Source organism: Leucopleurus acutus (genome assembly GCF_964270905.1).
Source record: "Leucopleurus acutus genome assembly, chromosome: 5".
Taxonomy (NCBI): Eukaryota; Metazoa; Chordata; class Mammalia; order Artiodactyla; family Delphinidae; genus Leucopleurus; species Leucopleurus acutus.
The window spans coordinates 82,248,352-82,272,173 of record NC_139147.1 but is presented as its reverse complement, the minus strand read 5'-3'; the positions used below and the strand labels follow the sequence as shown (position 1 = coordinate 82,272,173).

The following is a 23,822-nucleotide window of genomic DNA, read 5'->3' as shown; positions in this document are numbered from 1 at the left end:
TTTTCCCCAAGTTCTAGATGGGCACAGTTTCCCATTATGAGCAGAGGTTAAGGCAGAGTCCTAATATTTAGTAATTCTAATAGTAATACAGTCAAGTTCAAAACTGATATGTAATCATATTACTCATGTTTTTCTTCATCAAAGCCAAAATAATAAATATTTTGCTTTTTTCTGAGAGTGGCAAGTAAGTGGACATTATCATCCTTGAATGATTTTATTTCTGATTTTTTATATTTTTAAATGCAAAATTTTATATTAAAATAATTATATTAGTGCTAATGATAAAATCAAATCTGATGATAGTAGGATGAAAATTCAGTTAAAATTAGTATGTCTTCTCATTACAGTCTCTTTTTGCTCCAGCATCATGTGATAAGGATTTTGACCAAAAGTCTTTCTCTTTATGCTTTATATGTTCTCTGTAAATTATCATTTCTTCTAATCCTACTCCCTGTGGATAGGTGACTCTTTCCCAGGCTGATGTATCACTATACTTTTTTCAGAGATATAAAAGAACCAAACCTATATAACGTCATTAACTTTCAAAAGAGCAGCGTTAATCTCACTTTTAAAAAGTAACGCTTTTACAAGTTTAACAAGGAAGGTACTCCACAGTAGTTTTTCAGAAAATGCTATTTAATAGGCTTATTCTGATAAGGGCTTAACCCAACATGGATCTTCCACGGAAGCACTAAGACCTTAAAGTTTAGAACAGACCAAGAGATATACCTTTGCATATCTGGGCCAGGACACAATCCTCTTTTACTCACTGTGTTGGCATTAAAGGGGATCTATATTTTTAACAGTGCGAAGCCACTTTATTGTTGGATTCCTAAAACTTTTAATCACACATTATAAGGGTGGCCTGGACTCGAGGTTGGGAAGTGAAGGATCAAGGTCCAGCCAGCATTGCACTAAGACCTTTGGAATAGAAAGTACGGCTGAGAAGTCAAAGTTGCAAGCAAGCAGAAGAGTCCAGCGCGAAGGGAGCACGGACAGACCCGATCCATCCCAGCTCCCCCGCTTCGTAGCCATATGTCTGCCTCTCAGCCTCGGTTTCCTTACCAGTGAGAGAGTTCTCTGCAAACAGGAACTGAGCTAACCAATGTAAAAGGCCCTGGCATATGCCCAGGTTTAATCCGTGTCAGTGTCTCTCTCCGTTTAAACCAGCAGGGGAGAGTCAAAGCCTCCACTGCAGGCAGGCGGCTAAGACCCTGCTCGCTGTCCCCGGGCTGAAGGCGGCCGAGCCCGTTACCTGAGCGCGTTGACAGGTGGGTTTCGTAGGCGGATCAGCGCCAGGCAGTTCTGCAGCCGCGTAAACTCAGCCATGTTTCCTCGGTCGCCGAGGTCGCCTCAGCTCATGGCCCCAGGGCGATATCACTTTCACTGGGCGCTGGGCCGGCCCCGCGAGGAGGGGCACCTGCTGGGCCAATGTGAGCTCGGCATCGCCTCCCGCCCCCCGGGCCGCTCCAGGGCGCCGATGCCCATCATCCATCCCAGACCTCCTCCTTCCCCGGACCACAGCCCCGCGCTCTGCAGATCCTTGTCGTCTCTTCCTCTTTGTTGGCTCTTGTCCCGCTCCCTGCACAAAGTAGATCAGGGAGGACGATGGAAAATGAGTGGAATTGCCAGCAAGTCGAGATTTGCAAACCGCTGGCCCAGAGGGGCTGGCTACTCTGGACAAGTCCTAGGTTCCCTAAGTTGGTGGAGCTGTGTCCTCATCACAGTTTTCATCTACACGATCCTTCTTAACAGGGACAGATATCTGGGATCCTCACAATTATGTGATATGACACACACCTGGAACACATAAAATACACAAATCATTCATTTCACCTAAATGGGTATGGTACTAATATCAAATATTTACAGAACCGTCATACAGCGACCTAGTGAAACCTTCAACTTTCCTGTCTGCCCAATCCTTCCATTTCTTTCTTCTTCTGTCATTCCTAAAGATTGTGATTTCCAATACTTCAACCACCAGTTGAGCACCTATTATGTGCTAGGCTGTAGGCAGGAAACTAAAGATAAATAAAGCCTCGTTCAGGCTGGGACAAAGTTTTTAAACATGCAGTTGGCCTCAGGCGGTCTCCACAGTCCATCAGGGGGCTAGAAGGCAGTCTGGAAGTTTCAGAGAAAAAAACAATGGAGCGGTTTTATTCACTAATGTTTCACCAATTTTAGCAAAGATTAAGGATTATTTTCATAGATTTTCTTTTACCTGTTGAAAATAAAACCAGGTTCCTACTCCTAGGAAAGTACCCATTGCCTTGAAGCCCTGAAAACAAGTAGCAGTCAGAACCCATCTAATCCGTCAAGGACAGCCCCTCATTTTTTTTTTTTTTTTTGGCTGCGTTGGGTCTTTGTTGCTGCACGTGGGCTTTCTCTAGTTGCGTCGAGCGGGGGCTACTCTTTGTTGCTGTGCACGGGCTTCTCACTGTGGTGGCTTCTCTTGTTGCAGAGCACGGGCTCTAGGCACTTGGGCTTCAGTAGTTGTGGCACATGGGCTCAGTAGTTGTGGTTCGCGGGCTCTAGAGCGCAGGCTCAGTAGTAGAGTGTACGGGCTTAGTTGCTCTGCGGCATGTGGGATCTTCCCAGACCAGGGATCGAACCCGTGTCCCCTGAATTGGCAGGCGGATTCTTAACCACTGAGCCACCAGGGAAGTCCCAGCCTCTCACTTTTGATAGCCAGCCAATCACAAACAGCCCAGGGCACACGCCTCTGAGTGCCAACATTCAACATCAACCAGCCTCTTACAAGTGGCATCAATCTCTACTGCCTCTAAAATTCGCCAATCCCTGAATTCAACCTTGCCCAAAAACTATATGTAAGATCAACAGTCTGCTCTGCTTGGAGAGACTATGTATGACCAGCACAGCTTTCCCTTACATTAGGAAGCAATAGATTCAGTATTGTCTTTTCAGATGTCAGCCTCTAGGGGAACAATTCTGCCGTCCATCCTAACAACTTTGAGTACCTCCACGAAGGCCATGTAGGCAAGGCTTAACAGTTCTGAAATTGCTCCTGGAGGAAGTGGAGATCAGCATGGTGTGGAGCCGTTTTGAGGCATTTTTCTCATCTACATCTTGGAGTCAGCCACGGGTCATTTCTCATCTATCTCCCTAGTTTTATTTGAACACAGAACTTTCTGCCTTGCACCTCCCTCCCCTTAGGTACAGCTGCAAATTTCTGTGTAAGTCTATAAAACTGCTTGGCAGTTTATTATTTTTTTATTCTATTATTTTTTAGTGAAACAAGTAAAAGGTTTATTAGGAGCAAAAAAGTACATGTGAATAGACACACATGGGTGGGCTCAGAGAGAGAGTCGCGCCTTTGTGGTAGTTTAAATCACTTATATGGGGCCTTTCTTCTGGGTTTCCTCTGGCCAATCATCTTGCTTTGCCTGACTCAGAGTCCGTGTTTGGTATAACTCAGTGTCCTCCCCGTGTGCGTGCGCACCTCTTAGCCAAGATGGATTCTAGCGCAGAAGCCTATGGGAAGGTTGACGCCACGTATTATGCGGTGGTGCCCCCTCCCTTTTTGGCCCCTAAGGAGTCTTTCTACGCATGGGTAGTCGGGAAGGTCTCCCTGACCTCGAGAATGAGAAATATCTGGTCTCTTTATCGTGAATCTGGGCAGGACTCAGCTCCTCCCTGCCTTGCTTGGCAGTAGTTTAGAGTTGGCTCCTCAGCAAGGCAGGGATTAGGGTGGGCAAAATTGAAGAGGGCACTCACTCTCAGTTTCATGCAATTGCTGACCCTGCCCTGCTCCTCAACAACAGCGATCCCCACAGTTCCTGTAATCTGTCATCCAGCCCCTCCTGTTTGGTGTCATACTGTGGGACTAGGGCTGCAGGTAGCAGATACCATGCTGATCTTTCTTTTGCTGTCTATGTAAATAATAAACTGTCTAAATCTATTTGGACTCCTTATGGGCCCAATCTATGGCAGTGTAGCAAGCTAATATAGCAGGTGCCACCATGATGTTGTTTACAGACCACTTGACCCCTTGACAGTCTTGATCGTTGTGAACTATTACATTCTTAAATTGTCTTCTTATTAGTTCCAACAAGTGCTACTTAGCAGGATGCCATTCCTCTTGACTAACACACTTCCACATCATTTGCATGTTACTGCTTTTGCTTCTTAAATATGTCATTTTCATTGCTGTCATGGTGTTGCAATTCACAAATAGATCAGTTGATCAGGACTTCCCTGGTGACACAGTGGTTAAGAATCCGCCTGCCAGTGCAGGGGACACGGGTTTGATCCCTGGTCTGGGAAGATCCCACATGCTGCAGAGCAATTAAGCCTGTGTGCCACAACTACTGAGCCTGTGCTCTACAGCCTGTGAGCCACAACTACTGAGCCCACGTGCCACAACTACTGAAGCCCAAGTGCCTAGAGCCCATGCTTCGCAATAAGAGAAGCCACCGCAGTGAGAAACCTGTGCACCGCAACAAAGAGTAGTCCCCGCTCAACGCAACTAGAGAAAGCCCACGTGCAGCAATGAAGACCCAATGCAGCCAAAAACAAGAAAAAAACAAAAAGAAATATATTCAATGGCCATCATTAAAAAGTCTACAAATAACAAATACTGGAGAGGGTGTGGAGAAAAGGGAACGCTCCTACACTGTTGGTGGGAATGCAAGTTGGTGCAGCCACTATGGAGAACAGTATGGAGGTTCCTAAAAAAAACTAAAAATAGAGATGCCATACGATCCAACAATCCCAGTCCTGGGCATATATCCAGACAAAACTATAATTCGAAAATATAGATATACCCCTATGTTCATAGCAGCACTATTTACAATAGCCAAGACATGGAAACAACCTAAATGTCCACTGACAGATAAATGGATAAAGAAGATGTGGTACACATATATAGTGGAATATTACTCAGCCATAAAAAAGAATGAAATAATGCCATTTGTGGCTACATGCATGGACCTAGAGATTATTATACTAAATGAAGTAAGTCAGAAATATAAAGACAAATACCTTATGATATCACTTACATATGGAATCTAAAATATGACACAAATGAACTTATCTATGAAACAGAAACAGAACTCACAGAGAGAGAACAGACTTGTGGTTGCCAAGGGGGGGCGGGGGAGGGTTGGATTGGGAGTTTGGGACTAGCAGATGCAAACTGTTATATAAAAAATGGGTAAACAACAAGGTCCTATTGTATAGCACAGGGAACTATATTCAATATTCGGTAATAAACCATAATAGAAATAAGGTTTACAAAGAAGTATATTCAATATCTTGTAATAACCTAAAATGGAAAAGAATCTGAAGAAAAAATGTATATATATAATATAATGAATTACTTAGCTGTACACCTGAAACTAACACAATATTGTAAATCAACTATACTTCAATTAAAATAGTAGTTCATTACAGCTTAAAAGAAAAATATAAGAATGTAAATATAAAACTTTTATGTACTAGAACGTGTAAATATATACTCATGGTAAAACAGAGCTAGCTATCTAAACTTGGCTTTCCCTGCATTGGTGATCTTTTAGCTCTGGAATCAAGGTGTGGTGTTGCAACACTTCATTTGATAGGGACATGAAGCCATCAGAGCAGACTGCTTTGGTAAACCAATCAGGTTTTTCTGGAACAAATGCAAAATATTGCTTTCCAGCTGGAGTGATAAAATCTCTCACATGTTCTCTTTAATGTCCTTTCCCCTCTCACTGTGGGATACAAATGGACACAAGCCTCCCGGGGAGGATAAAGCCGCAGAAGCCAGACTTCTCAAATGATTCTGTAAAGGAGAGCTGGCCCACTGACTGGAACCAACATGGACTGTTACTGGCTAAAGAAAGAAATTTGGGTCTGTTTGTTAAAGACTTTAAACCTATTGTAACTAATATAGTGAAGAAAAGGGCAGTGAGTACACACTTCCACAGTGAAGTTGGCTGACACTTGAGGACAAAAACTGCTCATATTAGTGTCTGAAATGAGAGATGGGATAAAAATAATTTCTTCACTATACAATACCATCAGTAATGATAATTTTTACAAATTCAAGTGGCTTGCTCAAGTTCTGAGCCTTGGAGATACACCCCCCCACACACACGCACACACATATTCAGTATCTTAATAAGATAAGCCATCAGGATTTCTAAAGGAGACCCAGCTAGGGCAAAAATGACTCTGTCACATGTTAATCATTTTCACCAGCTGAAATGTCAGAGATCAACAATGTACTACTGAGCATATTTAAAGATCACGCCCATGTGCTACAACAAAATTTGAGTTGAATGCAGCCAAAAATCGAACTGAGAATTCATTCACTGCTATCTCCCCATGTTTCGGCCTCTCAGCTTTCCAGTGGGCTCTGCTTATCACTTTAGGTTTGCAAATAGTTTTTCACTAAATGCCATCTGTCAACTTCTGAACTGAAAATCATGTACGAAAAATGTCCCTTCTCAACAGGATAGCACCTTTTATGACACTCCTGGCATTCTCTGGCATCCAATTTCATTTCATGTTGAAAGTGCAATTAGGCTGTAGTTCACCTTTATGTTTTCTCAGATCTTTCTCCGGATTTCCCACCATATCATTTTACCGAAGGGACCATTTCATCTGCTAATAAGAATCCTTTTCAGATTTTTCTGACAAAACTGGCACCATTTAGAAAAAGGCTACATATATATAAATTTGAGAGATGCTCTAGCTTATTTAGTCTAATATTCTCTCAAATATAGGAATGCCTCAACAACATTCCTAGCACAAGATTACCCACCTCTCTTGAATGTTCTCAATGATGGGGAGCTCAGTACTCTGCATGGTAGACATTTTTGCTTGCTAAAAATTTGCACTATTCCTTAGGACTTTCCACTCCCTGATTCTACTTTTGTTCTCAAAAGTAATTACTCCATGATTCTACTTTTGCTATACACTGTCTTCCTTTAATTAGAATAGTCTTTCATCAAATATTTAAATATGCTAACAAGTCTGTCCCAGCCTGCTCTTCTTAGGCTCTTCCTCAGGTACCACCATTTCTCATAAGAGAAGCAATCTCTAGTTTCTCACTATGTGGGTTGTTCTGGACACTTTTCATGTTTGTCAATGGCAATGATTCTCTGTATTCTGCACCTGTCATCAATCAGGTGATATTCATGTTCCCTTAACTCATGTTTGTTCTTTTTTCTGATCCATAAAAACTCTTTTTCCTTTTAAATTTCAAGTGAGGTACTCTTTTCTTTAAAGGATAATTAACTTGTTATTGAGATAGAACTCACATACTACACAACTCACCCTTTGAAAGTGTACGATACAATGATTTTTAGTATATTCACAAAATTGTACATCATCATCACTCTCAAATTCCAGAACATTTTAAGACCACAAAAAGAAACCCTGTATCCATTAAGTAGCCACTTACCATTCCCCTTTCTCCTTATCCCCAGCAAACACAGATCTACTCTAATAAAGACACTAATCTGTCTCTATGGGCTTACATATTCTGGACATTTCATATAAATGGACCCACACAATATGTGGCCTTTTGTGTCTAGTTTCCTTCAGTTAGCATAATGTTTTGTTTTTAAGATCCATCCATGTTGTAGCATATATCAATACTTCGTTCCTTTTTATGGCTGGATATCCACATTTTGTTTGTCCATTCATCAGCTGGTAGATATTTGGGTTATTTCTACTGTTTTGGCTACTATGAATAATGCTGCTATGAACATTTCGTGTACATGTTTTTATGTAAACTGTGTGTTTAATTCTCTGGGGTATACACCTAGAAGTAGAATTGCTTGGTCGTATGGTAATTCTATGTTTAACTTTTTGAGAAACTGCCAAACTGTTTGGCACCATTTAGCATACAATACATACAGCAATGTCTGAGGTTTCCAATTTCTCCAAATCCTTAGCAATACTTGTCCATTTTAAAAATTATTAGGCCAGTTGTTTTTTTTTTCAATTTTTATTTTTGTATTATTTATTTTTGGCTGCACTGGGACTTCATTGCTGTGCGCTGGTTTTCTCTAGTTGTAGTGAGCGGGGTCTACTCTTTGATGTGGTGCACGGGCTTCTCATTGTGGTGGCTTCTCTTGTCGTGGAGCATGGGTTCTAGGCACGTGGGCTTCAGTAGTTGTGGCATGTAGGCTCAGTAGTTGTGGCTCGTGGGCTCTAAAGTGCAGGCTCAGTAGCTGTGGCGCACAGGCTTAGTTGCTTTGTGGCAAGTGGGATCTTCCTGGACGAAGGATCAAACCCGTGTCCCCTGCATTGGCAGGCAGATTCTTAACCACTGCACCACCAGAGAAGTCCCCTCCACTCTTTCTTTCATTCATTCAACAAACATTTTAGAACTGTCCTCTCCCAGAGTCTTGGGATACTCAATCTTTACCAGTATAGATGGTTATTCAGATAGGTGGTATAATAATGTCTTTGGTTAGAGAAACTAACAAGAAAGAAAGAAAGGGAGAAAGGAAGAGTGAGAGAAGAGAGGAGAGGGGAGAGGGGGAAAGCAAAGCAAAGCAAAAAAGCCATCTAGTGGTCACAGTGGGAGATAGCATGTGTCTTTTTTTCTGCTAGACTGACTAACACAAGGTTTACTGGAGGTAGGACCTTGAAGAGGAAATCGAGGCTAAGAGAGGAAGTGATTTAAGGTCACATGGCTAGTTAATAGCAGAGCTAGGCGTAGAACCCAAACAAACTGACTCTAAGACCTGTGTAAACTGTGATTGACTCTTAAAAATGTGGTTTGGGAGTTCCCTGGCAGTCTAGCTGTTAAGATTCGGCACTTACACTGCTGTGGCCTGGGTTCAATCTTGGGGAACTGAGATCCCACAAGCCACGTGGCATGGCCAAAAAAAAAGAAAAAAGAAATATATATATATATATATATGGTTCAAATGATTTAGAATTTGATTAAAACATTTTATACTGATTTTTATCAAGTTATGGTATGTTGGTAGCAAAGGGGGAAAAGAACATTGGTTGAATGAAAGCACTAGATGGACCTATGATAACATTAACATGGAATTATTTTTTCATTAAAAGGTCTGTCTCCCTCACCACATAGAAAGCTCCTCAAAGGCAGGGGGTTATTTTATTCATCTTTGTATCCCTAATGCCTGGCCTGGTGTCTCCTGAACGAATGAATAAAATTAGGAGGCTTAGACTTTAGAACTTACTGCCATTGTCTAATTTTGTGACTTTCAGTAAATTATTTAATTCCAATGGACCACAGATTCATTAAAAGTATCATTGAGGGCTTCCCTGGTGGCACAGTGGTTGAGAGTCCGCCTGCCGATGCCGGGGACACAGATTCGTGCCCCGGTCCGGGGAGATCCCACATGCCGCGGAGCGGCTAGGCCCGTGAGCCATGGCTGCTGGGCCTGTGCGTCCGGAGCCTGTGCTCCGCAGCGTGAGAGGCCACAACAGTGAGAGGCCCGCGTACCGCAAAAAAAAAAGAAAAAAAGTATCATTTACCTTTTTAAATAATAGAGTTGGAAGAAACCTTAAATTTCATCTATTCCAACTATATTATTCTATGGGTCTGGGATTACCTGGTCATTTGGAACACAGACTCATAACCAACATTTCAATAATAATACCTATGTTAGCTTTGTCATAGTCCTAAAACAGAGTTTGAATATTTAAGAGAAATCGTGTCCAAAAGAGAAGTCTAAATAAAGTTGTGCCATGTTATTGGCAGTGTATTCACAGTATTTATGTTTACCCTCAGGAACTGCTTGAATCCGTTACTTATGCCTGTCCAGCCAGTTAAAACTGAAGGTAGAGCTCACAGGAATTGATACTTAACCCCTCATTTCTGGGTAAATATAAGAAGTTTGCCAGGGGAGAAGGGGCTACGGTGTTTGAAATGAACCCAGCAGTGGCAAGACCAGAACATTCACACGATCATCAGAATCCTGTGGCAACTGCTGGGTTCCACTGCTCTTGTCTCTCTTGGACTGGGATTTTCCTAGTCCTTTTCACTTGAGAGTGAAGGTTTTGCAAGTGAATCTGCTTTTACCTTATTAACACCTTGAGTTATATTTTGGAAATGGAGGAAGGTAGTGAGTATTTTTAGACTCTACTTCTGGTCCTAGTCCTGCCATTAATTGTGACTTTTGGTCAGTTGATTCTCTGGATCCAATTTTCCTTACTTGTAACATCAAGAGGTTGACTAAATAATTACCTCTAAAGTTCTTTTCAGTTCTAACATTCTGTGAATTTTTTTTTTTTGTTCTAAAGATAAATCCTCAGCTCAGCTGGTCCCATCTATTTTTTCCTGGGTTGACTCTCTTCCTCCCATAATAACTTACTATGCATCTCCACATTTTTGAGGGCAGGGCTTGGGTTTTACTCATCTTTCCCTCAGTACCTAGCACAATAACCAAGCAGGTGATTTCAAGGAGCGTCAAAACGGATTCTTATACAAAATTCCATCTTTGTCTGGAGGAGCTCACAGTTCAGAAGTACCAAGCATCATTAATTAATCACTTAATTAAAAGCTGAGGATAAGAGGAAAATCGGTTCCAAGCTCCTTTACCATCTGCATGTTCCAACAGGAAACCAGAGAGCGTTTGTAATAAACACTCATTGAATGCTTTCACTATGCCAGCGCTTTCCATGTATTATCTCAAGTAATACACACACCAACCTTATATTCTAGGTACTAATATTGTCTGTTTCACGCTTGAGGAAACGGACACCGAGAGGTTAAGTAACTTGCCTAGGTAATACCGTTACAAGTGAGAGGCAGCATCACTTGAGCAACATTGAGAAAACCTTGTGATTCTCCGAGCGGCCTGACGAGTCCAGAGAACAGTGATGAGTTCAAAGTACAGAAGGAGCAGAAGGAAGTAATCATCTAAGGGAAGGCTGCAGAAGTTGGAAAAGAAGTTAGAAAAAAAAAAAAAATGCTCTTCTCCAGGCTGGTCTACATAGCCGGAGTTAGGAAAGCAAGCAGAAAAAACTGCGTAAACAACGATGGGAGAGCGCCTGGAACCCACGGGAACCGAGGAACAGGCCGGAAGTGGCGTCAACTAGCGGCGTCAGGTGCTTAGCGGGACTGCGGGGCCGGGAGGAGTTCGGGCCGGACGCGACACCCGGAAGTTACGCCCTGGAGGCGGTACCTGGTTGTGGAGGGCGTCGCGATGGGCGGGGCGGGGCGTCAGTGGTCATCCTGGAACCACGGATCCCAGGCAGGTAACCTGCGGGCCGAACTGGACCGGGGCAAGGGTGAAAGTTGGGGTTGGGGGCTCAGATTGTTAGAAGCTCCAAGCTCGGGCGGGGAAACGTGGATCTCGCATGAGGTGGGGTCTGAAGGAAAGGCTTCCTGGCGTGGGACTCCCTGGAGAGACAGGGATACGAGGAACTTTGGGAACGGGGTCGTGAGGGCCGAGGTCGTTGAGGAAATACAGGCTGAGTCTTCTAGGAATCGGTCATGGCTGGGGGTCACAGGCTCATGAGTGTTGGCGCTCGGGGGTGAAGAGATGGAACCTGGGCACTGAGATGAGCTGACCTAGAGTTCATTTCCCTCCTACTCCGTCCCCCGTCCTGTTCTGCTAGTAGGGGACAGCGACATCGTCTTTTCATCTCTTAATTCAGGGCAGTGCTTTGCCATTATTAGGCATCTTTAGATGCTGTCAAATGAATGAATTAATGAACGCACGAACCCAATTCTGGATCAGCTGGGGGAACTTCTGAACTTCAGTGCTCCTACTTGTGAATGTAAAAGTGATGCCAGCTTAGTTTGCTAATCAGTGATTTTGAGGATGTCAGTGCAGTAGAGATTTGGGATATTGTTGTTATTGTTTTGTAGTTACTGAAATTTAGAAATGTGTCTTAATATTTTTCTCTGGGGTGGGTAGAGAGGAAAGGCGATCAATTTGGCTTTTTTCAGTTTCCTTTACTTTTCTGGGAATAACTTCCAGGTGAATGATACCAGACAGAAGTTGACCATCAAATGATAAGCTGCAGTTGTAGCACTGAGCTTCTAATTAGTGTTCTAAGTGCTTTCTTTTCAGTAATATGAACTTGCTTTGTTTTTCATAATGTTTTCTTCCTTAAATTGAGGTATTTTTACATTTGAGATATAAGTGAGAAGTATTTCATAACAAAGATGAAAATAGTAATCTATAAAAATCCAGTCAGAGGTTTCACCTGGTGGGTACACAAAAGGTTAACTCCTTCCAAACAGTTGTAGGAGGCTTCCAAAAGAATGAATCCCTGAAGGTTAAATTGTTTCCTTTGTAAATTATTTGTTTAGGTGTCTTGAATGGAATAAAGAGTAGGCATAGACCTAAAGAACAAGTAGTGTAACCAGATTCGTTTTGGTTGTCAAATGGGAAAAAAGTGCATGTGCCACATCAGGCTTGTAGTAAGATCTGGGCATGAATCACTATCTAGATGCAGTGATTGATCTAGATCTAGGGAGGTGATTATGTGTATGGGTTTCATGCTATCAAATGAGATAGTAGCTCCTAAGTGGTTCTAGAATGTTATTATTCGATTGGATATAACGGAGTAGGAAAACCTGAATTTAAGGCTTTTTGTTTGTTTGCTTTACAAAGAAGAAACTAGTAAGCATTTTTAGATTTAACAATCTAAGCTGTTCTTAAAAATAGGTTGGAAAAAACTAAAAGTAGGCATGTGAATACCTTATTGAAGACATCTAATTTTTTAAAGTTTGCCTGCCTTTAAACCTTGTTTCCCAATTTCTGGAAACTGTTGGTATCCAAATCATCCCCACTTTTGTGTGCTCTTACTATGGTGCCACTTTTAGGATACATAAAAATTTGGTACCTCTAGATTTGTATTAATGTCATAAAGTCTAATTTTGCTACCTCAATGTGCTGCTCGATGTCATGTCCACTGATTTTGCACATCTAAATGCCTATATTCATAATAATTATTATAACTGATATTCATCATAAATTGGTATCCAAGTGGTAATTTGGGTATGTGCATTGACATTCTTGAGGTATTCAGTTTTGCAGAACTCTGAGATCTGTGGACGCTAACATGGACTTCATTTAAAGAAACCCACGGACCATTAATGGACAAAAACATGAATCAGATTGTATTTTGGCATTCAAATCCTAGCACTTTGGGAAAGGTAAGTTTTTAACTGTTTTATGTTAGGTGAGAAATAGCCCTGGATTGGTCTAGAAAATTGTGGGATTGTGATTGAAAATATAGGCTGAACCTCTTTAAATTATGTTTTAATCTGGACCTTCCAAAGAGGTTTGAGCTTTGTTCAGTATATATGAGGCGATTGTTACTATTTCTCTGTAAAATTGATCAGAAATTAAAGAGATTGACAAGATATGTTATTCCTGGAAGATTATTACTCTGTTTTCTTTGGGGGGTGGGGGGGAGATCTTCTTTCAACATTTTAGAGCCTGGTGGAGTATATCAACCCTGTAGGTATGGGACCTCAAGCAGTCGTTAGGTCATCTCACATCCAGGTTTGGCTCTGTAACAGTATTTGTCCCAATCTAGCCAATTTTATTTTATGCCTTAGGTTAAAGCAAGAAAAGAGGCCTCTAAATGTCTTTTTTTTTTAAATCCTACCTTATTTGTTCTATTTTCTTTTTTTATTTTTTTCTTCTTTGTTCTTTTAAAAAATATCTTAGATGATTCATTCTCCAGGCCTTTTATCTTTTTGTCCCAGGGGTAAAAGTTCTCTCTTTCTTCTATTTTATCTTTCCTAGTTGAGGAGTTTTTAATTTTCAAAACTTTTAACTTCTAACTTTGCAATAATATTAGGCACCTTTTAATCACTAATTATTAAACTTATAGTTTTTCCTGGTCTCCTCTGTAGATAAACTGGCTTCTTGTTTAGAATTTGTTCACTTCTAAAAATAGACTGTGCTTCTAGAAATTCATCTTTCAGATATATTTGCACTTGCACACAAAAATTTGTATTTAAAGATATTCATCACCATATTATTTGAAATAAAAAACAACAACAACAACAACTAGAAATAACCTAAACATCCCTCAACAGACATCTGGTTAAATAAATGCCTTCATATAATGTAGTATTTGCTGCTGTTAGAATGAAGTAGATCTGTAGGTGGAGATATGGAAAAATCTCTAAGATACATTGTTAACTGAGAAAAACAATGCAGAATGGTATGTATAGTATGTTTTCATTTGTGTTTTTAAAAGCATATATTTCTGTATATACTTGTAAAATTTCTTCAAATCTATATATATAAGGAACTACTGACATAGGTACCCCCAGGGAATGAAACTAAAAATCTAGAGTAGGAAGAAGACTCATATTTTTTCTGTATTCTCCTTCTGATGGATTGATTTTTTTTTTTTTTTTACTATGGACATGTTTTTATTTTTATAATACTAAGAAACAAACAGCAAGGCTTTAGGCTAATTATGGGAGCCCACTATTATTCCTTATGACTTTTGTCCTTATGATTATTTGCACTGTTCAGAGGGAGTGGGGTTGCACAAGTGAGTTAAGTTTATTTCAGAGCTGCATGAAAGGTTTGGTGATATTTTAATAGGTTTTTAACCTTGACATTAGATTATTATTCATAGTAAGAATTTGTGAATAAATTAGGTGCTTAGTGTTGCCGAATTCAGTGCTCATACACAATTCATACTGTGTGGCTGACCTTCCCAGGTGATATGGATGTTGTTACCTTTGTTTGCAAGCTATGTTTGTGTTGCATTGGCCTGGTTCTTCTGAGCCTCTCCTTATTACCGAATGGGATGGACTTTATTTGATTTGAATTACTCTTCAGTGATTCTACTCTTTAAACACATCTTATCGTTATTATTTCACTTTGTTCTTGATGTCTGGAACTGGCCTAAGACATTTCAAAGAATGGCTTGTTCTCTCTGTTATGAAATCAGGAAGCCAAAAAGATCATTTAGATATATTTGGATAATCTCATTCTATATTGAGAATATTACTTTGAATTGGCTGATTATCTGCCTTGGAACTCAGCAAAAATTTATGGTGACTTTTTACTTCTCTAGCCGTCTTTGTGTCTCCACACTTTCATTGGGGGAAATTTGGAATAACAGTAGTAGGTCATTAAAATGAGTTATACAAGAAATTTAAAGATATAATAATCTACATTTTGTTAGTGGAGGGATTTTATTTGAAACTTGCTTGAGAATAGGCTATGTAAGATACATACCTATATGATACTACTGTCATATAAAATACATGATGTGTATCTTGTTAAAAGCAAAATGAAGGTCACTAATCTAGGGGCTGAGTCATGATTAATGGAATAGAACAGGTTATGGTATGCCAGGTGTTTTATACCACACTTTGGCAGACTGTTTTGCATATAATCATTTCTATTAAATGATGTTTTGCTTCTTGAGATCTGTGGGACTAATCACTACTGGCCACCAGGGGGAAACCAGTGGGCAGGATGCCTAGAGTGGGACTTCTTATCCTTGCTAAAAGAATGGATAGCAATGAATTGAATCCAAGGGTAGACTGTGTTTTCCTAAGTCAAGATGAATATGGTAAAGGTGACTTATAGATGAATGTAAGTTATATGTAGAGAACATAGAATTGGGAAGATACCTGTGTGTTTGTGTATGTACAAAGACGTATAATACAGTATATATTAAAATGTGTATATATATTATTTCACATATTTTTTATACATATATATTTTTTTTCACATACATTTTATGTGAAAACTACAAATTCTGCAGAGGAAGATATCCAGCTAATGCAAGAGAAAAAAAAAATCAGAAGTTTAAGGCCTCAGAGCTAGGCCTGTTATGGGGTAATTCATAATAGTTAGAACAGCTTGAAAAATTTTGGAAGTTTTAAGATCATTCACAGGGTCCAAGTGATGTGAAGGTAGACAAAAGCCTGAGAATGAGAAAGTTAAAATCTAGTAACATGCAAGATATGGTTAAGGGTATTTTTTAAGATTCTGTTTTGTGGCATTGTTTTGGGTGGGGGGGAAAAGAAGGAAGAACTGAAAAGGTTATTGCTGTTCAGTTGGAATTGAGCTAGGTCCCTAAGCTTTTCTTAGCATTCCAATTGTGTATGACCAAGATGGATTAACTAGACCCATTACCTACAAAACAATCAGTTTTTGTATATTAATTATTAGAGAAACCTTGAAGAACAAGAGAATTGTTTTTAATCAATTTTGTAATTATATAAAAGGACAACTGTGATGTTCTAGGTTGAGGGCACTGGGACTACTTTGTTCAGAAAATAGAAGACTTTGGAAGAGTTGGAGAAACTCCATAGGAAGTATACTTGTTCTCTGGTATTTGAGGCCAAAATTAGTGCTAAATGAGAGAAGGTATAGATAGAACTAGTCAACAGTGAAGCAGATTGTGTGAGGCAGTGAACTCCAAGTCATTAGGGTCACTTAAGCAGAATTTGAGCATTGGGAATGTTGTAGAGGGTATTTCTCATTGTATGGGAGATTGTACCAGATTATTATTAAGGTATCTTTTAAATCTGAAAAAAAATTATAGTGCAATAAAGTGGTTTATTATAGTATGTGTATACATTCTGTTATCCCTGTATTTAAATACTGAGAGCTAACTTATCTACCGGTCATTCACCCACCAGCTTCAGGTTACTCATAACCAGGAAATAAAACTACCTGAGCTCCCAAATTATAAGACACAAAATCTATATGCCTTTCTCAGGTCCTTACTCAGTTTATTTACATTTAGACACAGTTCTAACATGCTTAATTAACTGGTATCTAACTCCACAGTGTACTAGAAGCAACAAATTCTGAGTGGGCTAAGTGCTCCTATTAGAGGCAGGCACATTGACAAGTACAGACAAGAAGGAAGTCAGAAAGCCGACCAACTAATTTTAAAATTGTAGCACCTGGAGCTCTTTTGATTCGATGAGAACACCTCTGTGGTCATGGATATTCAAAATGATAACCCTGACTGAACTTCAATAATTTATGTTCAGTATTTTCTATTTAAGAATACCTAAATTTTAGAAAGATTTCTTCTGTGTGTTTAATAACAAAAGACATTATTTTGGCATTTGGAGAGGGTACATGCATTGTACAGTGGAAAGAGCAAGGACTCTAGAACAGTAAACACAGATTTGAATCTGGGCTCCAATATCTACTAACTGTTCTATTAATTAAGTTTATTATTCATCCTAAGCCTCAATCTCTTTATCTATAAAATAGGAATTTACTGAAGAGTATGTAAAAGATTTGCCTATATTAGGTGTTAATTAAATAATAGCTATTATTATTTCATTATTACCATAAAGCCTACTCTACCTTGAATTTTTTTCTCTTCAAATAGAGCAAAAACAAACTTATCTAATAAGTTTATTGTATATATTAATGCAAATAATGGTGATGACATGCTTAAAAAACTTTTTTAAAGAATTGTATAAGTAATCCATGTCCACTTTAGAAAAAATAGGATATAGAAAAAATATATGTGTATATCCCCCCAAAAGGAGTAAAGTCATCTATAATCCTCTACCACTATTAATATTTAAGTGGCATGCTTTATTTTTAAACTGCTTTGATATTCCTATAGGATGTCACTCCTGAGTAGTGACATCTGAAACTGGTTCTACATTACTACTGTTGGGAAACTTAAATTAATCACTATACTTTCTAATCAGAATATGCAGTGAACGATTGTGACATAGCACAATGCTGGTTTAAGAAAGCCCTAGTTCTGGAAAATTTTGTGTAATGAAACCAGTTTTGTAGAATAGTGGGTGTAGTTTGGTGCTGTGGAGCTGGAGGGCCTGAGTTTGAATCCTGACTCCACTCTTTACTAGCGAGGTAAACTACCTGAAATTGTTTAACTTCTCTGTACCTTGGTTTCTTCATGTGTAAATTGGGGATAATAGTAATATCTAATTCATGGGATTGTTTTGAGGATGAATGAATTAATCTACCTAAAGTGCTTAGAGTAGTACCTGGCACAAAATATAGACTCAGTAAATATAAATTGCTATTATTATTATTTATTTTTAAAAGCTTAATTTTTTCTTGGAAAAAAAGCAGGTTTATGGGAGCAGGTAAAGTAAAAGAAACAAGTTAGAATGAGCACAAATAGTCAGTGAGATTTACTGTATATTTTTCATTTGAGCTTGCAAAGTGGTCTGAATTTTTCCATTCTAAGGCTTTGTTAATTTTTTCTCCCTGTTTAAATATTTTCAAACCATGATATTCCTAATTTAGCTTCTTTCTCTACCCCACAAAATCAACTTCATTTTATGCTGTCTCATCCAACAAATAATTTGGCCATGCTTTCAAAAATCAAAAGCCCTTTAAGACAATAAAATATCATGAATAGCAGTGAAAGAGATTCAGGAAATTATCATTAGATCATTTTATCTGACTACAGCCCATGGTGGTTCTGTAAGAACTTTAAATTCAGTTGCAATTTGAAGTGAAGAATGTTAATCAAAGTGATAAACCAATGAACATATTTAGCCATTCTGTACACTATGTCTTTTTAAAATCTTTCTTTCCTTTTCTTATTTCTTTTTGTTTTGTTCTTTCAGCATCGTATCTAGTGATCTGATTAATTACTGATCAAAGAGTTATAGCATTTCAAAACCCTTAAAAACTTTTATTAGACTTGCTAGTAGAATTTTTTTGTGTTTTGTTTTAAAGCATCCAGTACAACTTTTTGAAGACCCTCTGGCCTACCATGATTATGCATTCAAGATTTGAGTTTGAATAACTTCATCAAGACTTAGATCCTCTTCAAAAGCCTCAAGTCTCATCTGTATTAAGCTCTCCTTTGAACCCTCTCACAAAAATAAAAGCTTAAAGGGACTAAAATCCATTAATACATTCCATTTTATATCCTTTTCTCTGATTTCAATTTCCTTGGCCTTTAGGGTCTTTCATATTGCTTATGTCCCTTTAGACTACAGCCAAGAAATCAGTGCTTTCCAAAAGAATGTATGTCCTGTGGCCATAAGTTTTCATTGGTAGAGAAGGGTAAACTTGGCATGATAAGTTTAGAATCAGGTCTTTTGTTGTATCTTACAAAAACTTCAGTCAACACTAAGAAAATGAGGATGAAGTGGTAAAAATATTTAAGGTCAGATTATGCTGTCAGAGGCTACATGGTTTAGGGAAAAGAACCCTCAACCTAAAAGTTAATGGTTCTTATTCTCTCAGCTCTTGGGCCTAGGAAGGTAGGTGATTTAAGTAGAATGAAAACAGGTACCTGTCCAGGCTGAATACATGGTAACAAGGCTATGTTAATTTTTGTTTTCTTTGAGTACATAGAATACTCCAGTGGGCTAATTCTAAGAGGGAGGAAGACTATAAATTTCCCTAAAATTATAAGCTAGCATTGATAATGCTATAGAGCAGTTATGTGTTATAACATACACCTGGTTTGCAAAATTTGTTTACTAAGTTGCAACCAGCATTTTTTTTTTTAATGAAAGTACATAGAACAGAAAATTTTACAATTCATCCCAAATGGTAAGAGTAAATATTGTTTTAGTCATATATATATACACACACATAGGTATACATATATATAAATGTATGTGTCTGTATTTGTGTACTTGGTCATTAAATAAAACGCATTTTTCCCTTTGAGTTGCAGTCGCTGATCTAGGAGTATCATTTCAGTATTAATCCCTTTCCATGCATTTGGATTCTAAGGAGACTCAATGTTTCTTTTCACTTCATACAGCTGCTTGTGACAAAGGAATGAACGGTTAATATCAGTTTGACTTTGGTCTAATTAATGAACTATTCTTTAGTTCATAGCACAGAGAAAACCTATAGGCCCTAAGGGTATTTTATTTAATATTCTAATACCATCTACTCTCACACCCAGACCGTTACAGCATTTAAGGTTGGTTTAACCTCATACTAGTTGAAAGATGGTATTAAATGTTTTCCCTTTAAATTTTTTTTATTTTACTTTTATATTTCTGGACTAATAAAAACAAAACACTCCCGCTTAGTTTAGCATTGTTTGAGGACTCAGTGGAGATAGGTTCCAGAGAATATAGTTAGCATAACTGGGAGTTTGATGGTCGCTAGAAGAGAAAATGCCAATTTATCTTTCTCTGAGTACCTAAATTATCTTTAATGATTTAAGATTAAATAAGCCACCGGCATTAACTTATTCAACTGTTTCCCTAAAAACAGATATCCACTGTTTTGGTGATAGCATTAGTTAGGAATAGGTGACTTTTACAGTATCCATGAACAATAGGTAATGGCTTCTTCTTCCAAGGGTTGCACATTACAATTCATTGGGGAAGAACTAATTCTTTAGTGCTTGACTAAGTTGTAACCAGCATTTTTTTTTTAAACGAAAGTACATAGAACAGAAAATTTCACAATGCATCCCACGTGGTAAACGTAAATATTGTTTTAGTTCTCTGTCATCTCCTAACAGTCCCAGCCACCCTGGTCTTCTAGCTGATCCTCAGAAAGAAAGCTTTCTTCTGCTTCAGAAACTTTGCTTCTCTGCCTGGAATGCTCTTGTGTTAGATATCTATGTGGCAGATATCTATGTGGTTTAATCCCTCATCTTCAGATCCTTCAGGTTATGATATGTCACCTTCTCAGTAAGGCTCTCTCTGACATCTTATTTAAAACTGTAACCTCACCCCCGCCCCCCGCCATGGCATCCCTATTCCCCTTCTCTGCTTTACTTTTCTCCATGGTACTTATCTCTGACTGACATCCTATTCACCAGTGTTTTTCCCAGCACCTAGCACAGTGCCTGACACATGTAAGTGCTTAGAACATATTTATTAGGTGAATGAATTTAACTTGTATTCACAGAGGTGCACATGTGGGACAATGAGTCCTATAAACCGAATTATGGGGACCTAATATTTTTAAATAACTTTAAAAGATAAGTTAATTAAATTTATTTATAGCTTGCTTTGTTCTAAATATTTGAAGTAGCTTCTAAAAATGCGTATAGTGCAAAGGGATGAAGACATATAAAGAGAAGAAAACAAAGTGAATGTAATAGTAACATTAAACTGGGTAAAGTTAATGTATAGAAGGGCCTCCATAGTGACTAAAGGCAGATTGTAAGTTTGACTAGTTAAAGAGTTAGCTTGCTCAGAAATGATAATTGGACTCAAATCATGAACTTTGTCCTGTGGCACAGGTCACAGACATTTGAGTCTTATGTAGGGACCCAGAAAACCTATTTGGTTTAACTATAAGAACTTGTGAGATTACTCTTATAGAAAAAACTTGCTTTCTGTATTAGGAAATTTCCTACTGGTATAAAATGTACACAGTCTATCCATAATAAAGCTTCTGCTGTGTCTGAGAGATGACAGTCATAGCTGTCAGCCTCTGCTTCTGTTGTGTTTAGGACATTTCCAAGGTTGATTCAAAGTTAGTAATCTGATATTTTTGAAAGTTTGCTGTCAAAGATACCAATGAGGACATCAATTACTCTAATTTCTCCTACTCCTGAGGTAGTATGAGATTCCAGTGGTTGTGGCTTCCTTTTAAGATAGATAAATTGAAGGCTTAGAGTTAGGTTTTTCTTTTTGTGATATACGCATATATCAAATTATTGTGATCAAATTATTGTGTTGTATACCTTAAACTAATGTAAGGTTATATGCCAATTTTATCTCCATAAAACTAGGGAGAAAAAGAAGTTTTTATACAGTCAACCACTGAATTGGGGTGGAGGATTGGGAGTTAAGTAGGTGAAATAGACTTCAAGAAATCTTTCACCAATATATTGGGTTGGCCAAAAAGTTCGTTTGGGTTTTTCCGTAAGATGAGCTTTTTGGCCAACCCAATAGTAACCAGATTAGAGCTACCTTGTGTACGTGTGAAGTTCAATGGGACATTATGCAGTAAGAGATGTCTTTTTTTTTTTTAAGATTTTTTTTTTTTGATGTGGACCATTTTTTTAGTCTTTATTGCACTTGTTACAATATTGCTTCTGTTTCATGTTCTTGTTTCTTGGCTGCGAGGCATGTGGGATCTTAGCTCCCAGACCAAGGATCTAACTGGCACCCCCTGCATTGGAAGGCGAAGTCTTAACCACCTTGACCGCCAGGGAAGTCCCAAGACATGTGTGTGTTCGTAAGAAGTATACCTCCTGAATTCTGTTTTGTCTTTTTTTTGTCATTTAAAACAAATAAATGAAATGAATGAAAACAAAACAAAACTGAGAACTGTTGAGATAGTGCAGGCCAGAGATAAAGTGGGGGATGTGAGTGGGGTTGGACTGCAGACCTTCCAGTAAACTTCACCATGCTTCATTAAACAAAGCTGGCATTTTGAGGCAAAAGGAGAGAATATTTAGCTAAGTGGTGTTGCACTGGCAAAATGTGCTTTTATTTGACTTTTTCTTGCTTGTACCTTTCTCCTTTCTATCTTTGACCTGGAGATAAACAGTACTTTTGGAAGTCAAATCTTCTGCCCTGCCCCATTTTTCAGGTTGAAGGATGGGAACTAAATGAACATTAGACTTTTAGGGAAATGATGAAAACATGGATTTAAAAAAAATCATTTATGTTCCACATATTTCAAAGTCAGAATATGGGGAAACTAATAACACCACAGAACCATTAAGGTGGACAATTCGCATAAAGGGAAAGTAATTTTACCAAAAGCTTTATGTATAACATGTTGCTGATTAATCGATTATATTGGGTTATGTTTAATCTATAAGTATACATTTTTCTAACCGTGTATAAGTATACATTATTCTAATTTAAAATGTACTGATTTTGCTTTGCACATTTTATTTATTTGCTGGAACTTTATTTTTAAAGAAATCAAGCAACTCTTCATTTTGGCATTTGATGAGTAACAGTAGAAAACCTGAGAACAGACAGAACTATCAGTGTAAAAATAAAGCAAAGGTCATCATATCTTCTAGCATAAGTGTTATAGAAGCAGAGAACTCTTGTTTTCATTAAAAGTGCTGAAGTGGCAGAAAGAAAATATCCCCCAACAACTTTGCTGACACAAATTTTGCTACAGTGAGGACGAAAAAAATTGTCCAGGCTTTTAACTTGATATTTCTCAAACTGTGTTACTCAGAATAGCTGATACAGCTAAAAGAGACTTCGTAAACCAAAAGGGTTCTATAATGATATAAGTTTGGAAAATGTCACATTTTTTTTGAAATTTATAATGCAAATAAGCATTTTCCAAACCTATGTGTGGCCAGAACTCTTTTTGGCTCATAAAATCTTAATAACCCTTGGAATAGGGTTTCAGGAAATGCTGTTCTAGATTGAAAAATAAATTTAAAATATATCTTTATACATATACACATGTATGCTAATATATTCTATTGTAATATTTTATGTACTGTTTAGTAAATAAATCCTATTGTCAATGAGATTTTTATCCAATATCATTAATGAATATAGAGGTTAGAATATTACGATTATTCAGAAATTTGTACATATGTACTAAGTTGGATGTGTGGTCATTAAATAATTGTACAGCCTTGACCTAGATAATCACATATCTTTTCCTGGACACATTCTCTTTACTTGGCCTCCAGTATATCACACCCTTCAGGCCTCCCTCCTACTTCTCTGACTATTCCTTCTAGTCTCCTTTGTTGGTTTCTTCTCATTTTCTTGACCTCTAAACACTGGAGTGCCCTAAAGCTCAATCCTAGGACCTTATCTCTTTTCTACCTAGACCCATTTCTCTTATTTACTCTCACAATTTTAATACTGTAATTACTAAAAAATTTTTAATCTCCAGCTTGGACCTCTCCTCTGAACTCCAGACTTTTATATACATCTGCCAACTTAACATTTCCATTTGTATGTCTAACATTCATCTCAAACTTCACATGTTCAAAATTGAACACCT

The 23,822-nt window shown here is 38.3% G+C and overlaps 1 protein-coding gene across 1 annotated transcript in view; it reads right to left on the bottom strand.

The window, feature by feature from the left end:
• Positions 1 to 1,382, bottom strand: part of EHHADH (enoyl-CoA hydratase and 3-hydroxyacyl CoA dehydrogenase) — a 51,773-nt gene extending 50,391 nt beyond the window's left edge. The window contains exon 1 of the mRNA XM_082840540.1: positions 1,256 to 1,382. Coding sequence (XP_082696666.1) covers positions 1,256 to 1,329 — 74 coding nt within the window. The 5' untranslated portion in view covers positions 1,330 to 1,382. The remainder of the gene's footprint in view (positions 1 to 1,255) is intronic.
• Between the last annotated feature and the right edge of the window lie 22,440 nt (positions 1,383 to 23,822).